The sequence below is a fragment of the Juglans microcarpa x Juglans regia genome, chromosome 1D (genome assembly GCF_004785595.1).
Source record: "Juglans microcarpa x Juglans regia isolate MS1-56 chromosome 1D, Jm3101_v1.0, whole genome shotgun sequence".
Taxonomy (NCBI): Eukaryota; Viridiplantae; Streptophyta; class Magnoliopsida; order Fagales; family Juglandaceae; genus Juglans; species Juglans microcarpa x Juglans regia.
The window spans coordinates 31217827-31238625 of NC_054594.1; the positions used below are offsets into that span (position 1 = coordinate 31217827).

General features: G+C 32.7%; 2 protein-coding genes across 2 annotated transcripts; both read left to right on the plus strand.

Annotated features, from left to right (window-relative positions):
- Positions 1 to 1882: 1882 nt before the first annotated feature.
- LOC121242988 (major allergen Pru ar 1-like) lies at positions 1883 to 2859 on the plus strand. The gene is made up of 2 exons (XM_041141035.1): positions 1883 to 2172; positions 2308 to 2859. The coding sequence occupies exons 1-2, from the start codon at positions 1989 to 1991 to the stop codon at positions 2604 to 2606; spliced, it is 483 nt and encodes a 160-aa protein (XP_040996969.1). The 5' UTR covers positions 1883 to 1988; the 3' UTR covers positions 2607 to 2859.
- A 16427-nt stretch (positions 2860 to 19286) lies between these two features.
- LOC121234215 (major allergen Pru ar 1-like) lies at positions 19287 to 19883 on the plus strand. The gene is made up of 2 exons (XM_041130075.1): positions 19287 to 19480; positions 19584 to 19883. The coding sequence occupies exons 1-2, from the start codon at positions 19297 to 19299 to the stop codon at positions 19880 to 19882; spliced, it is 483 nt and encodes a 160-aa protein (XP_040986009.1). The 5' UTR covers positions 19287 to 19296; the 3' UTR covers position 19883.
- Positions 19884 to 20799: the final 916 nt, after the last annotated feature.

The following is a 20799-nucleotide window of genomic DNA, read 5'->3' on the forward strand; positions in this document are numbered from 1 at the left end:
AAACGGCTCCAGATGCATTAGCCATGAGATGCACCTAACATAATGAATTAAATAAATAAAAAAGTAAAAATGTCAGTAACTTATTTATCTGGAAAAAGAAAATACAAAGTTAAAGAAAGAAAAATAAGTACACTATCAGAACAAAAAGGATATGAAAAAGAGACGTCAATTTATGTGCGCCGCGAGGCTATTAAGAACCTTTTGGTAAAACATGATCATTCATTAAATTCTGCAATGAAGCTACACGTCAAATTGTTAAGGGTCTTAAAGACCTTTTGGTAAAAGAGGATCATTCATTAAATTTTACAACGAAGTTACACGCCAAATGATCAAGGGTTTTAAAGGTCTTTTAGTAAAACAAGACTTAATGAATTTAACGGAAAAATAAGAAAAGTTAACGGAAAAAAAATAAAAATTACTATTTACAGTTAGATAGTCACTTATTATAATAGAGTAGATATATATATATATATATATATATATTATTCTCTAGAGAGAGGAACGAAGGAGTCTGTACATATATTGTCGAACAAGAAAGGTTTGGCGTACATTTGTACATTGACATAATTTAATGTAATCTATTATTGTAAATCTTTTTTTATTACAAAATAGATGATGTGTTACATCAAGTCAGGTTAGCGTGAAAATTTTATTGATGAGGTTTAGATAGTGAGTTGAAATGAAATGAGTTAAAATAAAAATTAAAAATTAAAAAAATATTATTAAAATATTATTTTTCAATATTATTATTATTTTGAAATTTAATGAAGTTGAATTATTTATTGTATTTTTTATAAGAACTTATAAAAATTTTAATAATAAGATATGATAAGATAAAAATATTTCTGAATCCAAACTAATATGCAGACCTAACAATTCTCTTGGACTAATATCGCAATTAAAATAAGCACCCACCTCTTTAATAGTAGTAAATTGGGGGAGATTTTTAAGCCATCTAATAGTACGAACAGATCGATTATCTCATTTAATAAAACTTGGAGTCTCTGAAAAGAAAATCATTGTGAAACCGAAAAAAGGAAAAGGATGGATAATGTACTTTGACCGACGCCGGCCAACAATTGCCGAATGAAAGTCTAGCTCCAAGACGTTCTTCGCATGGGCCGACTTTGAAAAACCTATCTATGTACGTAAAATTCATCGCTTCTAGATAGCGTATGACTAAAGTGATTCCATCTGAAAGTTGAAAAGCCTTTTTTTTTTTTTTTTTTAAATCCTTTTCATACAGCAAATCATATTTATAAAAATGATGAATTATATTTTATCTTTTGAAATTTTTATTCAATTCGTATGTATTTTCATAATTAATAATTGTATTAAAGTAGACTCTCAAACTTTTAAAAATTTCTAATCCTCTCCTTTTATCTACCAGCAACGTTAAATCTAACAAAAATTTACTACACATAGACAAAATGGGAGGATTGAAAAGTTTTAAAAGTTTGAAAGTCCACTTTAATGCAATTATTAGTTTTAGAGACACATTATAAATTAAGTGAAAGTTTAAAGAAGTAAAATATAATTAACCCTTATAAAAATCTTTCGTGACTGAGACATCATTTACATGCTATTAGTGTTTGAGTTGCTTGCATTGGTGCCATACTCAGGTCTCTTCACATGTTTCATATTATATAGAGCTTTGTTTTTTAAATATTCAATGAATAATTAAAATTAGTACTACAGCGTTTACATTATATATATGGAAATGGGTTTTTTAATGGATATTTTGCTAAGGTGCCTGCCTTCTTTGACTACATAACAAACCATTTTCGTAGAGAAATAATTGTCCACAAGGCACATCATGAAGGGGGACACTTATGCCCAAGTACTTGACCTTCAGCTTCAGGCTATAAATACCGGCCAACCGCTAGTATTTACTTCTCATCACCAACACAAAACTGATCTCTTAGTCTTTATCAAATCCTCCTCTTGATCCTTAATTTTACCAAATTAATCTCAAGTCTTAGGTTGTCATGGGTGTTTTCACTTACGAGACCGAGTCCACCTCCGTCATCTCACCGGCTAAGTTGTTCAAGGCGTTTATCCTCGATGCCGACAACCTCATCCCAAAGGTTGTACCTCAGGCTATTAAAAGCATTGAAATTATCGAAGGAAATGGAGGACCCGGAACCATTAAGAAGATCACCTTTGGCGAAGGTTGGTTAGCTTCTAATCTAATCTTCATTTTGAATTTTGAAAGTACGTACTATTCTTAATTACTATTCTTAAACATTATATCCAATACTTCCAGAAAGAGTGTTTTTCTTTAAGTAAAATGGGTCATTTTTTCAGGTAGCCAATTCAAGTATGTGAAGCACAGAATCGACGCGATTGACGAAGCAAACTGCACATATAACTACAGCGTGATTGAAGGTGATGCTCTGAGCGGGATAATCGAGAAAATCTCATACGAGATCAAGATAGTGGCTTCCCCAAATGGAGGATCCATCTTGAAGAGCATCAGCCATTACCACACCAAAGGCGACCACGAGATCAAGGAAGAGCACGTTAAGGCTGGTAAAGACAAAGCCGCTGGGCTGTTCGAGGCTGTTGAGGCCTACCTCGTGGCACACCCTGATGCCTACAATTAAATTAATTAAGCTGCTTGTTTTTTGCGTCCCTTGAATCGTGAGTACTTGCGTGCTTGTGGGTTGCATTTTGTTGTACGTTTGTTTTCTGTACTCTAGCCAGCCAATACTATGTACTGGGGTTTGGGCTTGAGATAATAAAGGAGTTTGCAGTAGTAGTTATGATCTTTGAAATCTGCTTTGCTTTCTGTATTAATTACTTTGCTTTGCATACATATAATGAAAATCATATATGGATCATGTTATTTAATACTTACATATCACTATAACAAATTTGAGTTTTTAGGATGAAATTATTTAAGGACGAAAAAAATTTCATCTCTAAAAGTCATCTTTTGGGACGAAATTTAAATTTCATCCCAAAAAATTAATGACATTACAAAATTGTTCGAAAGGTCAAAATACCATTCGAACAGTTTTTTCTGTGACAAATTAAATCGTCTCAAAAAATTTTTCCTGTTTGAACATTAAAATCTTGGCAGGGAAGTAACTTATTATAGCGGGTAAAGTTCACAACCGTTCGAACGAAAATTTGTTGTGTTCGAACAGAAAATATTTGATGGCAAAACATAGCGGGAAGGTTTCTAAACCGTTCAAACGGAATATATTTATTTAGAACATATTCAAGCACCACATTTATACATTCGAAGGTATAATATTAATCTCGGTACGAAACTCAAAATATAAAAACTATACATATATCATATAAACAAATTCATTAATTAATTTTATGTAATTAATTTAAAAATATTTTAATGATTTCTTTTATGTTAAATAAGATTTTTAGTTAAATATATTATGAACCATACACTACATAATATAAATCAATAATTACTCCAAAAAAGGTAAAATATTTAATTTACAAATAAAGCAAATTATCAAAACACTATATATGCTGTCCATAACTATAACAAAAAAAAATAATAAAAAATAGAAACTACTGTGATGCAAGGTCTCTACACACATCCTCGATTGCAGCTAATTGTCTCTCTACTTGTGCCAGTCGAGTACTGAGCGTGACCTGAGTTGCATTATTGGCATTAATCTTTGTATGTAACTCATTAACCTCTGTACGTAACCTAGAGACGGTAGCCATAATCTCTATACGCAACTCAGACATGGCAGTATGCACTGCATCAATCACTGCTGATGTGTAAGCCGATCTCAGCACGCAATATGTTGGCCATCTCTTCACGAGTAGATGTGCGTGATGTCTCGACCTGTGTAGATGTCTCACCAGCCGGTACTCCAGTATCTCTCGACTGTGCATCTTTCTGAATCTCAGCCCTATCAGGAACAGCTCCACGAAAACGGAATCTCAAGTGTCCTGTACTCCGTGACAGGGTGGTGCTGTTGATAGGTTCCATTGGCTCCCGGGAACGCTCGGCAGGTTCGGGCACGACCCCGGCATGTAGCAAAAATTGAGTGATGAGGATCCTGAATGGTAGTATATATGTTGTAATGAACCGTACCTCTGATCGGATCCTCTCAAATATATAACCCACGAGGTCGATCGGGACGCCAGGACTGACCCGTATCATAAATCTCGCTCGATCCATGCTGACCTCAGTCTTGTGCTGCCGAGGGTTAATATTGTTGGCGATGATCAAATTCATGATCTTGAAAAAAGAAGATAAATCTGTCTGCCTAATACTTTTCGTCCCATCGTATACTGGAGCATCTGGACCAACAATCAACTCTCTGACCTCATGATCAGCAAGTGTATCAATCTCACCTGTGTAAACTGGTCCCTCGTCTTGAGACATCTCTGCATCACCCAAAAGATCAGACTCTCTAAGCTGCAGGTTCGGATAGGCATCAAGAAGCCTAGGAATACCCAGATACGTAGCGAGTCTGTCCGCTGAAAATATAATAGGAGCTCCTCGGACACAAATCCTGTATGCCCTTCCATCATTTGGGCTGGCACCATCGAGCTCTTTATAGAACTCAGTAACGATCTCAATGTAGGAAATGAGCTCCATTCCTTCTTCTCGATGATCTAAGATTGGTGCCCAACCACGATCATTGAATACTGATGGGAGGGAATGACCCTCCCATATAAGAGCCACAAAATCAGATAGTTTTACCTGTCGCTCAAGTAAAACAGTCCACTCTCGAACTGTTTGGATGAAAGGTTCCCCTGATCTACAACGTTTGCGGCCCCTATAAGATATTATTATGAACCTGAAATTATAAAAATAAAATATATATTCAACATTAGTGATAAAATCTAATTACGATGAAAAGATTTACAAAATTATATACTTTAATAAATTAATTGATAGACCAATTCAATGAAACGATGAAAACAATTTAATAAGCTAATATAAACAAAATGGTTCGAATTTAATATAAAGTGTTCGAACAAATATAATATATGGTCGAACGGAAATTGAAAACCGTTCGAACGCTTAATAGATGGTTCGAACGTAAGGGTTAAATCGTTCGAACGCGTTCAAATGGAAAATAGATCGAGCTCGGCCATGGCTGAGTCAACTCAGTGGCCATGAAAACACCCAAAAATCCATCGATTCTGTGGTTTCTTCGACAAAACACATACTATTCTTCATTTCTAAACATCCTACGATAGATTTATGGCGTTCGACGGTGACTATTGATAAAAAAATATATATGTTTTTAGAAAAAACGAATAAAACCATAAAATCAACGGTAAAATAGCTTATAAAATGCATACCTTCACTTGGGTGGGAAGTGTGTTTGACGTAGGTGCTGATTACGACAGCATACGGCGGCAGACGACGACGATTGATGGGTGTTCAAATGTTTTCTCTGTTCAAACGTTTTCTCTCATTTACAAACGGCGGGGATGGCAGAGTGAGAGAAATATCTGTCCGCGATAATTTATATGTGCATAACCTTTCGAACGTTATATTTTACCATTCGAACGGTATTTGTTTTAAGTTTTGTAAAAATTCATATTAAATGTATATTATATTTATAATCCTATAAATTAATATAATATATATATTATTATAGTAGATTATATATACTGTAATATTATAATATATATTATGATAGTATAATACTTCAAATAAAACAAAAAACTTATATGTATTTTATTATAGTATAATAGTAATATATCATACTATATATGATAGCATATAGTACTATATGGTATGAGTTTGTACTTAACTAATATATATCATACTATATATTCTATTATATTTTACTATATAAGTTATATATGATACTATACAACATATATATATAGAGAGTATAGATTCCTAATATACTATCATCTTATAAATTTCTCTATACTTTATTATGTGACCTTAGTATATTTGAGGCTATATATATGTGAGTATATATTACTAATACATATGATCTTATATTTTTCACTATACTTTAGTATAGGATAATATATATGATACGATATATGTGATATATAGTATAGATTACTACATATCATATACTATATATTACTAATATATTTTCCTTTATACTAATTTAGTATAGTATAGTATATATGATACTATATATATGATATATAGATCTATTACTAATATATATAATAGTATATATTACTAATAGATATGATCTTACATGTTTATAGTATACTATATTTATGATATTTAGTATAGATTACTATATATATGATAGTATATATTACTATATATATGATCTTATAGTACTTTTTCATTTATTGATGAAAAAAATTATATTTAAACATTAATGTGATATGTTCAAACGGTACTCGTAAACCGTTCGAACACATATGTAGCGTTTGAACGTATGAAAAAAACATTCGAACGGATTATTGTAATGGTGGGAAAACATCCTGCCAATTAATAACTCTAGATAACCGTTCGAATGTTATTTGTTATAGTTCGAACGGATTATTTCAGCGGTGGGAAAATATCCCGTCAATTAAAGACTGCTGGATTACCGTTCGAATGTTATTTGTATAGTTCAAATGGATTATTGTAGTGGTGGGAAAATATCCCGCCAATTAAAGACTGCTGGATTACCGTTCAAATGGAATTTTTAGCCAATCGAACTGTAATGCAGAAATTTGTGCGGGCGGGAAAATTAGCCCGCTTAAAAATTTCGCATTCGACTGAACTTTAGTTACGTTCGAACGATTGGTTAGAACTTATAATCTTCCCGCACACTGTCAGTCCCTCATTTTTCTCTCCTCTCTTTCACTCTTTTGCGTTTTCTCTAAAAAATCTTACATTTTCTTCACAAACTCCTTCATTCTACCATCTTTCAAATAGGATTGTTTAGTATATTTTGCTTAAATGTATGACTTTCTTTATCATTTTAGTTCTAAATCTATCATTTTTTATTATTGATTTTGTGGTTTATATATATATATATATATTGTGTAGGTGTTTGTTAGTTTAAACACAAAATATATTTGTTAAAAGGTTTCTATTCAAAGTATATATGTTGTATGTTTGTTAGAAGGTTGCTATTGGAAGTATATATGTTGATTTTGTGGTTTATATATATATGTATATATATATATATATATATATATATATATATATATATATATATTGTGTAGGTGTTTCCTAGTTTAAACACAAAATATGTTTGTTAGAGGGGTGCCATTCGAAATATATATGTTTATATTTGTAGTATTTTCTGAATATGAGTTTATGATATTTTGTGAGATACTAGTACTCGTCTGAACTGGCTGGAGTTTGGAATCTGGATTGAGACCGTTCGAACGTATAAACATATTCGAACAGGATATTACCGTGTTCGAACGGTTGTAAAAACTATCTTAAAATATCATATAAATATGTAATATTGTAGTAGATTATATATAGTATATATATCTAAGTATATATATCTAAGAATTAATAATACTTAAACTCATATTAATATTTAAAAGATAATAGTTGTAAAAATTATCTTGCAACTAATTACTTAATATATATTATAAAAACATAAGAATTAATAATAGTTAAACTTATATTAATATTTATAATTAGAATAGTTGTAAAAATTATTTTACAACTAATTACTTAATATGTCTTAAAATTATATTATAATTACATAAGGATTAATAATAGTTAAACTCATTTTAATATTTAAAAGAGAATAATTGTAAAAACTATCTTACAACACACTTAAAAGGGATAGGATTATATTAAATTTTAATTAAACTATGAGGACTAACTTAACAAAAAATTAAATTAAATTTTAATTAAACTATGAAGACTAACTTAACAAATAATAAAAGATAATTAATATTAAACTATGAGGACTAACTTAACAAATAATAAAAGATAATTAATATTAAACTATGAGAACTAACTTAACAAATAATAAAATTAAATTTTAATTCAACTATGAGGACTAACTTAACAAATAATAAAATTATATTTTAATTAATACTTAAAATTAACTATAATGTATAATTAACCTAATAAGTAATACTCATGATATATTTAGGATACTTAAAATACCCATGATATATATAATGTATTATCTTGTATTCTCGCTTTTTTTTTTATTATTATTGTTGTGTTTTAATATATGTTAGGATAGTTGGCATATATGTTAGGATCCTTCAGCATATGTTGTATGTTTGTAGTGTATTAATATCGTATCTTCTACTTGGCATTGAAATAAACCTTAGACTCGTTCAAGAGTTATCAATTATGTTGAACGGTTGATTGATAACTCTTGAATTGTCCAAAGTGGATAGTTTGGGATTGTAAGATCATTCTCGCAAACTATAAAACTATATCTATTGCATCCGACATTATGATTTTGGTAGAGTCATCCCTTATTGTTCACCGGATATGCAATTTCGGTGAATGTGTATCGATGTATTACTTGTCAGTGTGCACGACCAAACGAGCATATTTGGAGAACTATGGGGAGATGCTGCCGAAATCTTGTTGGAAGTGACAGATAATAGTTGGTAGGTTGGCGATTATAATCTTACAATCCCGAATGGGATAGAACCAACTACCCGGTGAAATGAAAAAATTGCACTACATGTTAGATAATTGATTGTTTGTTGATGCACGTGATTGTTTGCAATAGGATATTAGACATGGATAAGAGTTGGATGCGAGTAAGAGATTGGTTGGGTGATGATTACAATGTATATGCTGAAGGAGTTAAGAAATTTTTGGAGTTCGCATCCTGTACAATTGGCAGTAACGGTCGTATTAGATGCCCATGTTGACTTTGTAAGAATTTATGTTCTCATAAGATAGAGTTAGTGAGAGAGCATCTGTTTGTCAAAGGTATTGACCAAGGTTATACTGATTGGGTCTTAAATGGAGAAACGTATCCAACGTCATTTGAACTTCAAGATGAAGAAGAAGATATCAATGAAGATGTACATCCTGAGGTTGTTGGTGACAAGCCCGAAGAGGATATGGAGCAAATGCTGGGCGACATTGGTGCGAGAATGTTCATGGATGAAAGTGGAACAGATCCATCAAATTCAAATGATTCGTGCCATGACACTTTTACCCGCTTGTGGAATGATTCACAACGTGAGTTATATCCAGGGTGTAGAAGGTACAGTAAGTTGTCATTTACAGTTAGACTACTTCATATAAAATTCATGTGCCGAATATCTATTAAGGCTGTCAATATGTTGCTCGAGCTGTTTAAATAGACACTTGCATCGAACAATATTTTACCCTGCAACTTTTACGAAGCAAAACAGTTGAAAAAAGGACTCAGGTTTGATTACAATGTAATACATCTATGTAAGAATGATTGTGTTATTTTGGAGAGAGAATGAGCAATTGAATGAGTGTCCCATTTGCCATGAATCAAGATGGACAACTGAGAAGCAGAATGTGCCGCGGAAGGTTATACGTCACTTTCCATTAATACCTAGATTACAAGGTTATTTATGTCACGTTCAACGGTTGTGGATATGTCATGACACTCATCATCTAGAGTCATGAATGATAATGTTTTGTCACATCCTGCAGACTCTTAAGTTTGGAAGGAATTTGACTTGGAACACCCATGGTTTGTTGAAGAACCTCGTAATGTTCGACTTGGGTTAGCAACAGATGGATTTAATCCGTTTGGGAACATGAGTATTAGTCATAGTACTTGGCCAATTGTACTTATACCGTACAATATACCACCATAGAAGTGTATGAAAGATCTATATTTCATGATGAGTTTGCTCATTCCAGGCCAGAGATCACCAAGAAATGATATAGACATACACTTGTAACCACTGATAGCAAAATTGAAAGATTTGTGAGAGAATGAGGTCTTAACATTTGATTCATCAAGAGGCAAGTCGTTCAAGATGCATATTGCGGTGTTATGGACAATAAATGATTTTCCTGCTTATGGAAACTTGTCAGGTTGGAGCACTAAGGGGAAATTGGCATGTCCGACTTGTACCAAACATATCCAATCTAAATGGCTTACGTATGGGAGGAAACTATCCTTCATGGGTCATCGTCGATTTTTACCTCGTGACCATAAATGGCGTGGAAATGATAGGATGTTTGATGACACTGTTGAATGAGGGCACCCTCCACCATTATTGTCTGGCGAAGATGTTATTGCACAGTTTGTGAATGTCGGAAGTAATGATTTTGGTAAAAAAACAACGGAAGAGAAAACGAAGTGCGAATGAGTTCAATTGGACAAAAAAATATATATTTTTTGAACTCCCCTACTGGTCGACGTTAAAATTGCGGCATAGTCTTGATGTTATGCATATTGAAAAAAATATATGCGAGTTCGTGTTAGGAACATTGATGTCAATTGAAGGTAAAACGAAGGATAATATAAAATCACGGAAAGATCTAAAGCGGTTGGGAATTAGACCTAAAATGTACTTGCAACAAAGTGGTTCGTCTGTTTACATGCCAATTGGGTGGTATACATTGTCAAGGAATGAAAGGGCTACATTTTGTCAGTGGTTGCAGAAAATGAAATTATCGGACGGGTATGCCTCGAATTCAACAAGGTGTGTGCAAACAAATGACAGGAAAATTACTGGACTAAAAAGCCATGATTGTCATGTGTTTTTACAACGTATCTTGCCTATTGGTATCTGTGGATTCTTAATCAGAGATATGCGGGTTGCATTAATTGAGTTGGGTGCATTTTTTAAAGATTTATGTGCTAGAACGTTGAATGTAAAAGCTTTGGATCCTATGGAACGGAAAATTGCAATTTTATTGTGTAAGTTGGAAAGTATTTATCCACCGTCATTTTTTGACATCATGGTTCACTTAACCGTTCATTTGCCTCGTGAGGCTCGACTTGCAGGATCAGTCCAGTATAGATGGATGTATGCCATTGAACGGTTTTTAGAAAGTTGAAACGCACAGTGGGTAATAAGGCCCGACCAGAAGGATCAATTGCAGAAACATATATTGATGATGAGTGGCATACATTCTTTTCCAAATATTTCCATGGCGTTGATACAAGATTTGATCGGCCGAAAAGAAACTTTGATATTGACCAGCAAGACAACAGAACGGATTTTCTATATTTTCCCATCAAGTACGTCCACTTGGTGTTCAGCGTGGTTATGATTTGTGTGAAATAGAGTTCAAGAAAGCTCAATGGTACGTGCTAAATAATTGCCTAGAGATAGAGAGCCACTCGAAGTAAGTTCAAATTAATTGTTAATTAATCATTGAATTTACTTATTAAACAATTATACGAATATACTTATTGTTGATAATTTTTAATTTCAATGATCATGTTAACATGCTAAAAGAATTGGGAGTAAATGATATAGACCAGAGACATGAACAGGAGTTCCCGAAATGGTTCGAACAACGGGTAAGGAATATAATACAGATGGAATTTTGCACTAACATTTTTTAAATAGAGAGGATTGTTAACGGTTGAATGCTTATACTTTATTTAATATGTAGGTTGTACAAATGCATGCGAGTAATCCGAACGATATATCAGACGAACTATATGCACTGGCACGTGGCCCTTCGAGGCGCGCTGCTCGATTTTCTGCATATATTTCTCGATGGAGTATATATCACACAATTGATCGAGAACTTTATAGGAAAACACAAAATAGTGGTGTCCTTGTCGAAGGGAGTCATGATGGAGAGAATGTTGATTTCTACGGAGTTATCATAAATATAATTGGAATGAGATATGTGGGAGAGCTTGTGGTTTATATATTTAAGTGTGATTGATGGGATTTAAGCAATCCTCGAAGGAGAAAATACCAGGATGAATATTTTCTAAGTATTAATACGTCAAAAAAATGGTATGAAGATGATCATTTTATTTTGGCTTCCCAAGCATCTCAAGTATTCTATTTAGACGATCCTCAATTAGGAAATCAACAGGCAAGTAGTACAAAAGTTTTCTCCTAGAAATATTTTTGATGTTATTCCTGAGGCGGAGGGACAAGATGAAGAAGAAGATGATCCCTCTACTCAAGAAGCATACCAAGAGAGTCAACCTGCCATTAACTTATTTGTGGATTTGAGCTAGTATGAGATGATCCCATTACATAGGGAAGACATTGAGACTGAAATAGTTGAAGCGACAGTTGATCAAAGTGTTGACTCATCTGAAGTATCTACAGATGATGAGAGAGCGAATCAATAGATGAAACTGATACAAATGATTGATCGATTTTGTATTCACATTATACAGTATCTCGCAATTATGACACCAAAGAGGAAGGAAGTTCGCATCTCATCTCCATCTGTTCCTAGCTCTCCGTTTGACTCACCATTAGAGATTGACTCTACGGAACAAGGTAAATAGCTAATACTCATTTTTTTTAATTAAGATATATGATAATTGATACAAGGCAAATAATTAATATTATTTTATAAAGATAACACATAGTACTCGTCACGGACGAGGCACTACTAGAGGCGTGACATTGGAGAAATATCGTAAAGTATGTAAGATTAAGATTAACATTCCTGACGAACATACCGGAGGCGAGGGACAACAAGCAGCTTGGCTTGCTTCGCATGTGGGTGCTCTTACACGGACTTATGCATCTTTGGCTACGAGTTCATGGGATAAAGTCCCGCAAGATGTGAAAGAGCTTATAAAGAAGTGTTGTTTGGTACATAATATTTAAATAAAAATATTTTTTTCATATTATTTAATACTCTAAATGATAATATCTTTGTGTATATACTTTTTCAAATATGACTTCAAACTAAATTTTGGTCGGATAGAGGAGCGTAGGACTGTCGAAGAGCTTATATGTAATGCATTCCGCAAGTATAAGGAAAGATGTCACGAGCATTATAAGAAGTACGAGAAAAAAGAAGATGCACGCCAGCATCCTTTTCAGGATGTCCGAGCTGAAGAATGGAGAAAACTTTGCGACATGTTTGAGGATCCATCATATAAGGTATTAGGTAAATTAAATGAATTCCTTATGTGTCATATTTGTAATTTTTCACTTACTAACTTTTACAACTTCTATGCAGGAGCAAAGTTCTATAAACAAAACGAATAGATCAAAGTTAAAGATTCATCATTATGCAGGCTCAAGATCTTTCCATCGCCTATCTCAGAAATTGGTAATGTACTTTTTTTTTTTAATTTTTTTATTCTATGTAGTTTGTTTTCATTATAGACTTTATATCTTAACAATGTATCTTGTAGCAAGAGTCAGACACCAATTATGATCTGATAAAATTATATGCTGCATCACATACTAATAGTAATGGAGAGTCTCATCCAGATGCTCGTGATAATTATGTAAGTATTATAATTTCTTTTAATTAATCATATTTAAATTATTGTATCAATATTAATTTTATATGTTGTGTGTAGGATAAAATGGTTGCCATTCGTGCTGAAGCTGCATCAGATCATAATTCATCAACAAGTGATGTTGAAATTTTTACACAAGTTCTAGGTCAACGTTCAGGCTACTTGAGGGGTTTGAGTCGTTGTGTAAAGCTTTCAAGCTCTTCATCAACATCAAACACTATTGCCATTGCATTAGAGAATGTAAATTCTAGGATCGAAGAATTGATGACAAAATAGCAGGAGTTAGAGGCTCAATTGACGAAATAAGCAGACATGGAAATGCGCATAAAACAACAAGAAGATCAATAAAGAGTGATGCAACTCCAAATGCAAGAACAACAAGGATAGATGCAGCTTTAAATGCAGATGCTTATGCAACAATTCAGGCCTACAAACAATTGAATTTCATTAGAAGTGTTTTTGCATATTGAACAATTATGTATCATGTACTAATAATTTTATTAGTATTTTATTTATTTAGTTCTGACTTATTAGATTAGTTTTATTTATATTGAACAATTTGTAATGTATTTTTGAAATATAAATATCTATTTGGTTTTAAATTGGTATTATTGTCTAAGAAAATAATAACCATTCGAACTCTCATCAAACGTTCGAACATATAAAAATGGACACAACCGTTCGAACATTGAAAGTTAAAGTTCGAACGATAAAAATTTTGTGCCGTTCGAACAGGCAATTCACTATTTGCGTTCGATCATAAATATTTTTGTTCGAACGTTTCTTCATGTGTTTTTGGTAGAATGGATTGGTATCGATCGACCGGCTATAAAATACCCTTCGAACAATTACTCATGGTTCGAATGTTATTTACTACGTTCGAACGAATTTTTGAGACGAATTTAAATCGTCCCAGAAAAAAATTCCGTTCGAACGCGATCGAATGGTCCAGCTTAATTTCGTCCCAAAAGATATTTTTTGGGACGAATTTGTCATTTTCGTCCCAAAATAACTTTTGGGACAGTTTTATAGGGACGAACTTGGGATAATTTTTTTTCGTCCTAAAAAATATTTTGGGACAAAATTTCAGTCTTTTGAGATGAAAATGTTCGTTCCAAAAGACCTAATTTATTGTAGTATATATAACAATTGTTCATGTCCCACGTACTCTTCCATTATTATTGATGATCTATTCCATTACCTTAAAGATGAAATCTCGTTTGTCGAAAGGCGCCGGCGTACTGTAAATGACCGACTACCATTAATTTGGGATATATACTACATGAAATTCACAAAAATGATTACTAGTATTGCTGTGGTTATATATGTTCAGGGATATATATGACTGCTTCCAAATCCTTCTTCATCGTCCTGAAACGTTGAGAATATTTTTTTGAATAAATATATATATATAGGAATGACAAACAAGAGAAAGGAAGACATGCATGACCCATGCACCAGGTCACAGATTTTGCTAATAAACTGACAGCTAGATTTCGAAACAATATTTCTTTATCATTCTCAAGCATAATAAATCGATTATGGATGAACCATCTAGCTAATTACTGACTTTCGTCAAAATCTTTCACACAAAACATAAATATTGTTCTTTATCTTGAGTTTTGGCTAATCATGTGTCATGTCGACTTACGTGACAAAAAATGAACTTATATGTGGAGAGGTGGTACTCTAGATCTACATATAAGAGTTGGTACGCTATATTTACTTGATTAGGAAGGTGATTTCAGATATTCTGTAAATATTAGTAAAAAAATAATAATAAAATAATGATAAAATATTAAATAATAATAAATAGTAGTAAAAAATAATAAAATTAGCAGGTACAAAATAATTATAAAATAATAAATAGTAGTGTTACCCAATCGGAGCCTTAATCATATCGAGACATTCTAAATTAATTAATAAACTGATTATTAATGTATTTGACTTTTTCATATTGCTAAACACGACACCATCCTAATAAAAATCAAAAGGGTTTCTAAAATTTATGGATAAGTGAAAAGGGCTTGTCTGATCAGAAAAAAAGACGAGAGAGAGATGTTTGTTGGTAAGAGGACTTATATACAAGTAAAAAAAGGTAAGAGGAGGATTTAGATAACAAGCATTGTTAAATGAGTAATGCAAGTTATAAATAAACAAGTTTTGCCATAGGTTTTTTTTTTTTTTTTTTTTTTGTGAAAAAATGGATCTTACTGAAAAATAATAAATTTTTTAACACTTTTTCAAGAGGAGATTCATTTTTTCTTTTTTTACAAATGGATGGTATGAAACTTTTCTATTTAAAATTTATACAAATAATCTCTTATTAAATAACTAATGTATTCTCTAATTTCTAATTGGAGAAAAACACTCTTTTAGGCTCATAAGTTTTCTCCTTTGAACCCTTTTTTCCTAAAATTGCTATATAATATACTTCCCTATCCCACTTTTATTCCACTTTATAATTGTGAGACATTATATCACTGATTATCTCGAACTTTTTATTTATTTATTTATATATATATATATGGGTGTTTATCTAGATCCGGATGCTAAAATCCGGGTGATTATCTGCACGAATTAATCAGGATTATAACTGGATTTATCCGGTTATAACCCGGATTAAATTCTGATATGCTTAAATTGTCCAAATTGTTTAAAAATAATAATTTAAACACTTTTTAAAAGATTTTTATAAAAAAAAATCAATTAAAAGACAAAATAAATAAAAATATCAAATAAATAATATTGTTGTTACATCACAATGCACAACATAAATTTACAAAAAATAAAATAAATAATAATACATCACAACTAAATAAACTAAAATATAAATTTACAAAAATTAAAATTCATTAGTTTTCACATCTTGAATATGACATCAGTGCTAATAGCAACCTAGAATGGAAATCATAAGAATTTAAAAGAAAAAATGGGTGGCCAAATTTAAAAAAATGTTGATAGTAATCTTTTTAACTGCCCGAGTGTAATCCGGGTGGATAACCACCCGGATGCACCTTGATTTCCGAATTTCAGACGGGATTCAAAAAAAAGTCGGTCGGATTGAACACCCTTGTATATAAATACAAAGGTTGATACGTAGTGCTACCTCATCATATTGAGATAAAGAATGAAATTATGGTGCAGTAAATAGAATTTTCTTTTTTCCTATGTATGGCAAAAACTTGGTACAGTACGACTGGTCCATCGTGTACGAGTGTCCTTGTACACGGATCCATATACAAATCAAAACCCTTTTCTTATGATTTCTGTACGTATATCTTTTCTCACCATTCCAGAAATTAAACATCTGATAGGAAAAAGGAAAAGAAAAAAAAGAAAAACGAAATTCGTTGGACGGCGAAATATGCGTCGTCACTTAAGTCGCTTTTTATAATTGACTTCGTTTTATATGTACAGTATGAAAGCATCTTGTTTAAAGTCTGTTTGTATGTGGAAATACTTGTACTGAAAAGAGATATTTTATTGGTGGGATTTGTTGGCTAGCGGCAGCCATCCTTGAATCAAAGACGTTAATTTTCAAGTCTTGGAAAATTGCAAAATGCTGCAGAGTATATGATCAGTTTTTAATTTTGACTTCCAAGCATAGAAATTGTCAAAATAATACAAGGGTAAATCTCAAGATCGAATTCACAGGGACAATAAGAATTTAGTAAACATTTCATTTTCACAAGACAACATATTACCGTTTGGAGTGACACGAAAGTTTAAAATGATAAGAAAAGATTAAACTAAATGAGCTAGCAATGAACAAAAGAATAATAATAAGAAAAGAAAAATAAATTTTAGAAATTAACCGCTAACAATATTAACATCTAAATGGGGCTATTTACTAAGAGAGTGTGGAATGGATTATGAGTGAAATTGTCGGGATGATCAAACATAGTAAAGCTGAAAATAAAAGTGAATCTATTTTTTTTTTTTTTCTAAAATTGCTAAAAATCGAGCTTTAAAGAAAATGCGCGGAAGTTGACTTAAACTTGTAAGAAGCAATTAAACAAACACTTGGGACGCAATTTTCACCCACTAATTTGGTGATGGATTTACTTCTCTTTTCATTTTCTCTCAACCATTCTCTCATTCCTAGAGATCATGGTCGGATAATATAGCAATAAACCACAATTTTTATTTTAATAAAACTACTTGACAAATTATATGACAATCATAGAAAAATGAAAGAAAAAATCAAAGTCATGTTACTTGTTCAAGTATCAATTGTGCCTTACGTCTACAATTGATCTAAACCAAGAACAAAGAACTCTAATATTTTCTAGATGCACATTGAAATATAATCCATCAAGTTAATCATCAAAAGCACTAATTGTTGAAGAGAATCCAATCCCAAATAGTCATGGGTTACTCATTGAATCCCAAGCTAAAAATCTAGCCTATCATCTCTAGATTAACAAAATGCTCAAGAACATTAAAATCCAACATCACTAAATACTGTTTCAAAGGAAAATTGCTGAATGAAAAATTTACTATATCCCTAAAATGTGCTGAAATCCGAAACTCAGAACTATAAAAATAGGCGGAAAATAAAATAAAATGGCAGTAAAAATAACTGGAAAATAAAATGAAGAAGAAGAAGAACGCCGAACGAAAGAACGCCGAACGAAAATAAGTCCCAAAAACCAGCAGACCCTTTCGGCCAAAAATCTTTTCTTTTTATACTCTCTCCCTCTCTGCATTTCACGTTTGCAGATCGTGCGTTTTGATCTCTCCCTTCTGCTGCGCGTTTCGTCCCTGCTGTGCGTTTCGCTTCTACTAGCTGCCCGTTTTGATCTCAGCTCCCGCGTTCCACTTCGTGCATCCCTGCTGCTGTCCGTTTCTGCCCAACACCAATTTCTGCCTTTTGAGTGTGCGTGAGTCGCGGCCCCTTTTCATGTGTTTCGGGCCAACCCCGCGTGAGCATTTCATCTCTCCATTTACTGCGTTTTGAGCCAGCCCAGCACAGATCCGCATTTCATCTGCAGCCCCTTGCGTTTTGACTCCAATCCTCCTCTGCAGTTCGCGTCTCAAGCTGCTCCTCTTACGCGTGAGTGCCCTGCACCATTCCAGCCTCTGCAGCGCGCCTTGAGCCGCTCGATCCAGCCCAAGTTCCTTTGTGCTGCGTCTCCTGGAAGCTACTATCCGCATGTCTGCCCCTCAAGTCACTAGTGTTTTGCGTGAGTTTTCAGAGCATTCTTTGTAGTTGCTGTGTCAGTTGGGTAATTCCAAGAATACCCATATATTTTTAACAACTTTCCCACAATGCCCTGCAATCATTAACAAAAATATTAGAATAAAATTTGAGATATTAATCAGAATTTAACATTGAGTCAAGCATTAAACTTTACTATATAATTAAGTGCTTAATTCATTTTTTGGTTAAACAAATCATTCATTTTAGCAACTTAATCATGTAATTTTTAACACTTTATCAGTATATAGTTGACATAAATTAAGTTCAAACTATGAAAGTACTATACAAGCTATTTTTACCCTTATTTTCTTAATTACTATGATCATGGTTAGCCCTAAGTACTATTTGAGCATTAAGTTATGTAGAAAGTATTCATGAAACACTTGATATTAGCAAAACATCTCATGGAATCAGTACTTGGGTCTTTTTTTTTTTTTTTTTTTTAAATTCTTCTTATTAAATATTTCTAGAAGGTGCTTTTCTTTGACCAATTTAAAAATTCTTCTTTTAGAAAATCAAGATCCAATTAATTCATGGTGGGAACACCCAAAAGAATATTTGAAACTACTCAACTTCTAGGTGTAGGATAAAAAAACACTTTCATACTACAAGCTACGGTCACGGCCTTGATCAGTACTAGTCCCAGTCTATATATATATATATATATACCACCCTCTAGTACTCATAATTATCTCCCAAACTCAAACTCTCTCTAAAGTTCTATCAATCCTCATCATATATAGTACCTTTGATCACTTCCCAACTCGATCTTAGCTCAACAATATGGGGGTTTTCAATTATGAAACTGAGTCCACCTCTGTTATCCCACCGGCTAAGTTGTTCAAGGCCTTCATCCTTGATGCAGACAACCTCATCCCAAAGGTTGTACCTCAGGCCATTCAGGCTTCTGAAATCATTGAAGGAAATGGAGGGCCTGGAACTATCAAGAAGATTACCTTTGGCGAAGGTTAGTTTCCAGGCCATCTCGTTAATTTGTTCATAGCCTAATTAGATGTAAATTAATAATGTTGAGAGGATGAAACTAAGTGTTTTTTTTTCTACGTTTTCAGGCAGCCAATTCAAGTATGTGAAGCACAGGATCGATGAAGTTGACCACACGAACTTTACATATGGCTACAGCATAATCGAGGGTGATGCTTTGAGCAACATAATCGAGAAAATCTCTTATGAGATCAAGATAGTGGCATCTCCTGATGGAGGATCCATCTTGAAGAGCATCAGCCACTACCACACCATAGGCGACCACGAGATCAAGGAAGAGCAAGTTAAGGCTGGCAAAGAAAAGGCAGCTGGTCTTTTCAAGGCTGTTGAGGGCTACCTCTTGGCACACCCTGATGCCTACAACTAAATTAAGCTTGCATATCGATCGATCTTGTCTGCTCAATCATAAGCAAACAAATTCGTGGCTTTATGTTGTGTTTATAGCAAATATTGGTTTTGGGGTTTCTAATAAAGAGGTTGCATGCAGTTGTGATCTTTCATGTGATGTTGTAGTTGAAAGAGTTTAAATTAAGCGAATGCTCATGTATTTTGTTTTTGTTTGAGATAATTACGTTGCATTACTTTAAATACAATAATATAATGAAAATTGTCTCGAAATCATTTTAGTACTTGCTTATCGTTATAAATTCATGGAATATATTTGATGGATGACCATTAGAATTATTCCATATTCATGTATCCCTATTTCTCATATTTATATATCCTTTTGATTCATGTATTTTCATTTCTCAAGTTCATGTACTCATTTAATATCATGTATCCTCCATGCCTATAAAAGAATGTCTTGAGGAGCATTTGTAGTAGACTTACAATAAGGAAGTTGAGAGAAATAATATTTAGTTCCTGAAGAACTAATTCTAGATATTGTAGTCCTTCAATTCTCTTGTTACTTTTTTTTAGTTTTACAACACGTTATCAGCACGATCCTCTAGCCAATTGTCTTGTTATTTGATGTTGAAAGCTATCTGTGAGATTGCTCGAATCACTATAAGTCATTCTACTATTTTATAATATCATTTTATAATCATTATGGTATGTTCGTATTTTCAAATGATGCTATAACATATATTTTATGCAATACTCTTCGAAGTAAAATATTATATTGTCAATGCAATTCATATGACTTCATAAAATTTATAATTCTTGCATATTATAAATCTTATAATATTTACTTATTCGATTTTTAATATATTTTTTATAGATAATGTTGAATCTTACAAAATTTGAATTTGTCGCTCTCGACGTTTCTGGCAACAATTACTT

Excerpts from the sequence above, each read along its gene's own strand:
- LOC121242988 (XM_041141035.1), top strand. The coding sequence starts at position 1,989 with ATGGGTGTTTTCACTTACGAGACCGAGTCCACCTCCGTCATCTCACCG. Across the intron at positions 2,173-2,307 it reads GAAGATCACCTTTGGCGAAG|GTAGCCAATTCAAGTATGTG; the intron begins GTTGGTTAGCTT and ends TCATTTTTTCAG.
- LOC121234215 (XM_041130075.1), top strand. The coding sequence starts at position 19,297 with ATGGGGGTTTTCAATTATGAAACTGAGTCCACCTCTGTTATCCCACCG. Across the intron at positions 19,481-19,583 it reads GAAGATTACCTTTGGCGAAG|GCAGCCAATTCAAGTATGTG; the intron begins GTTAGTTTCCAG and ends CTACGTTTTCAG.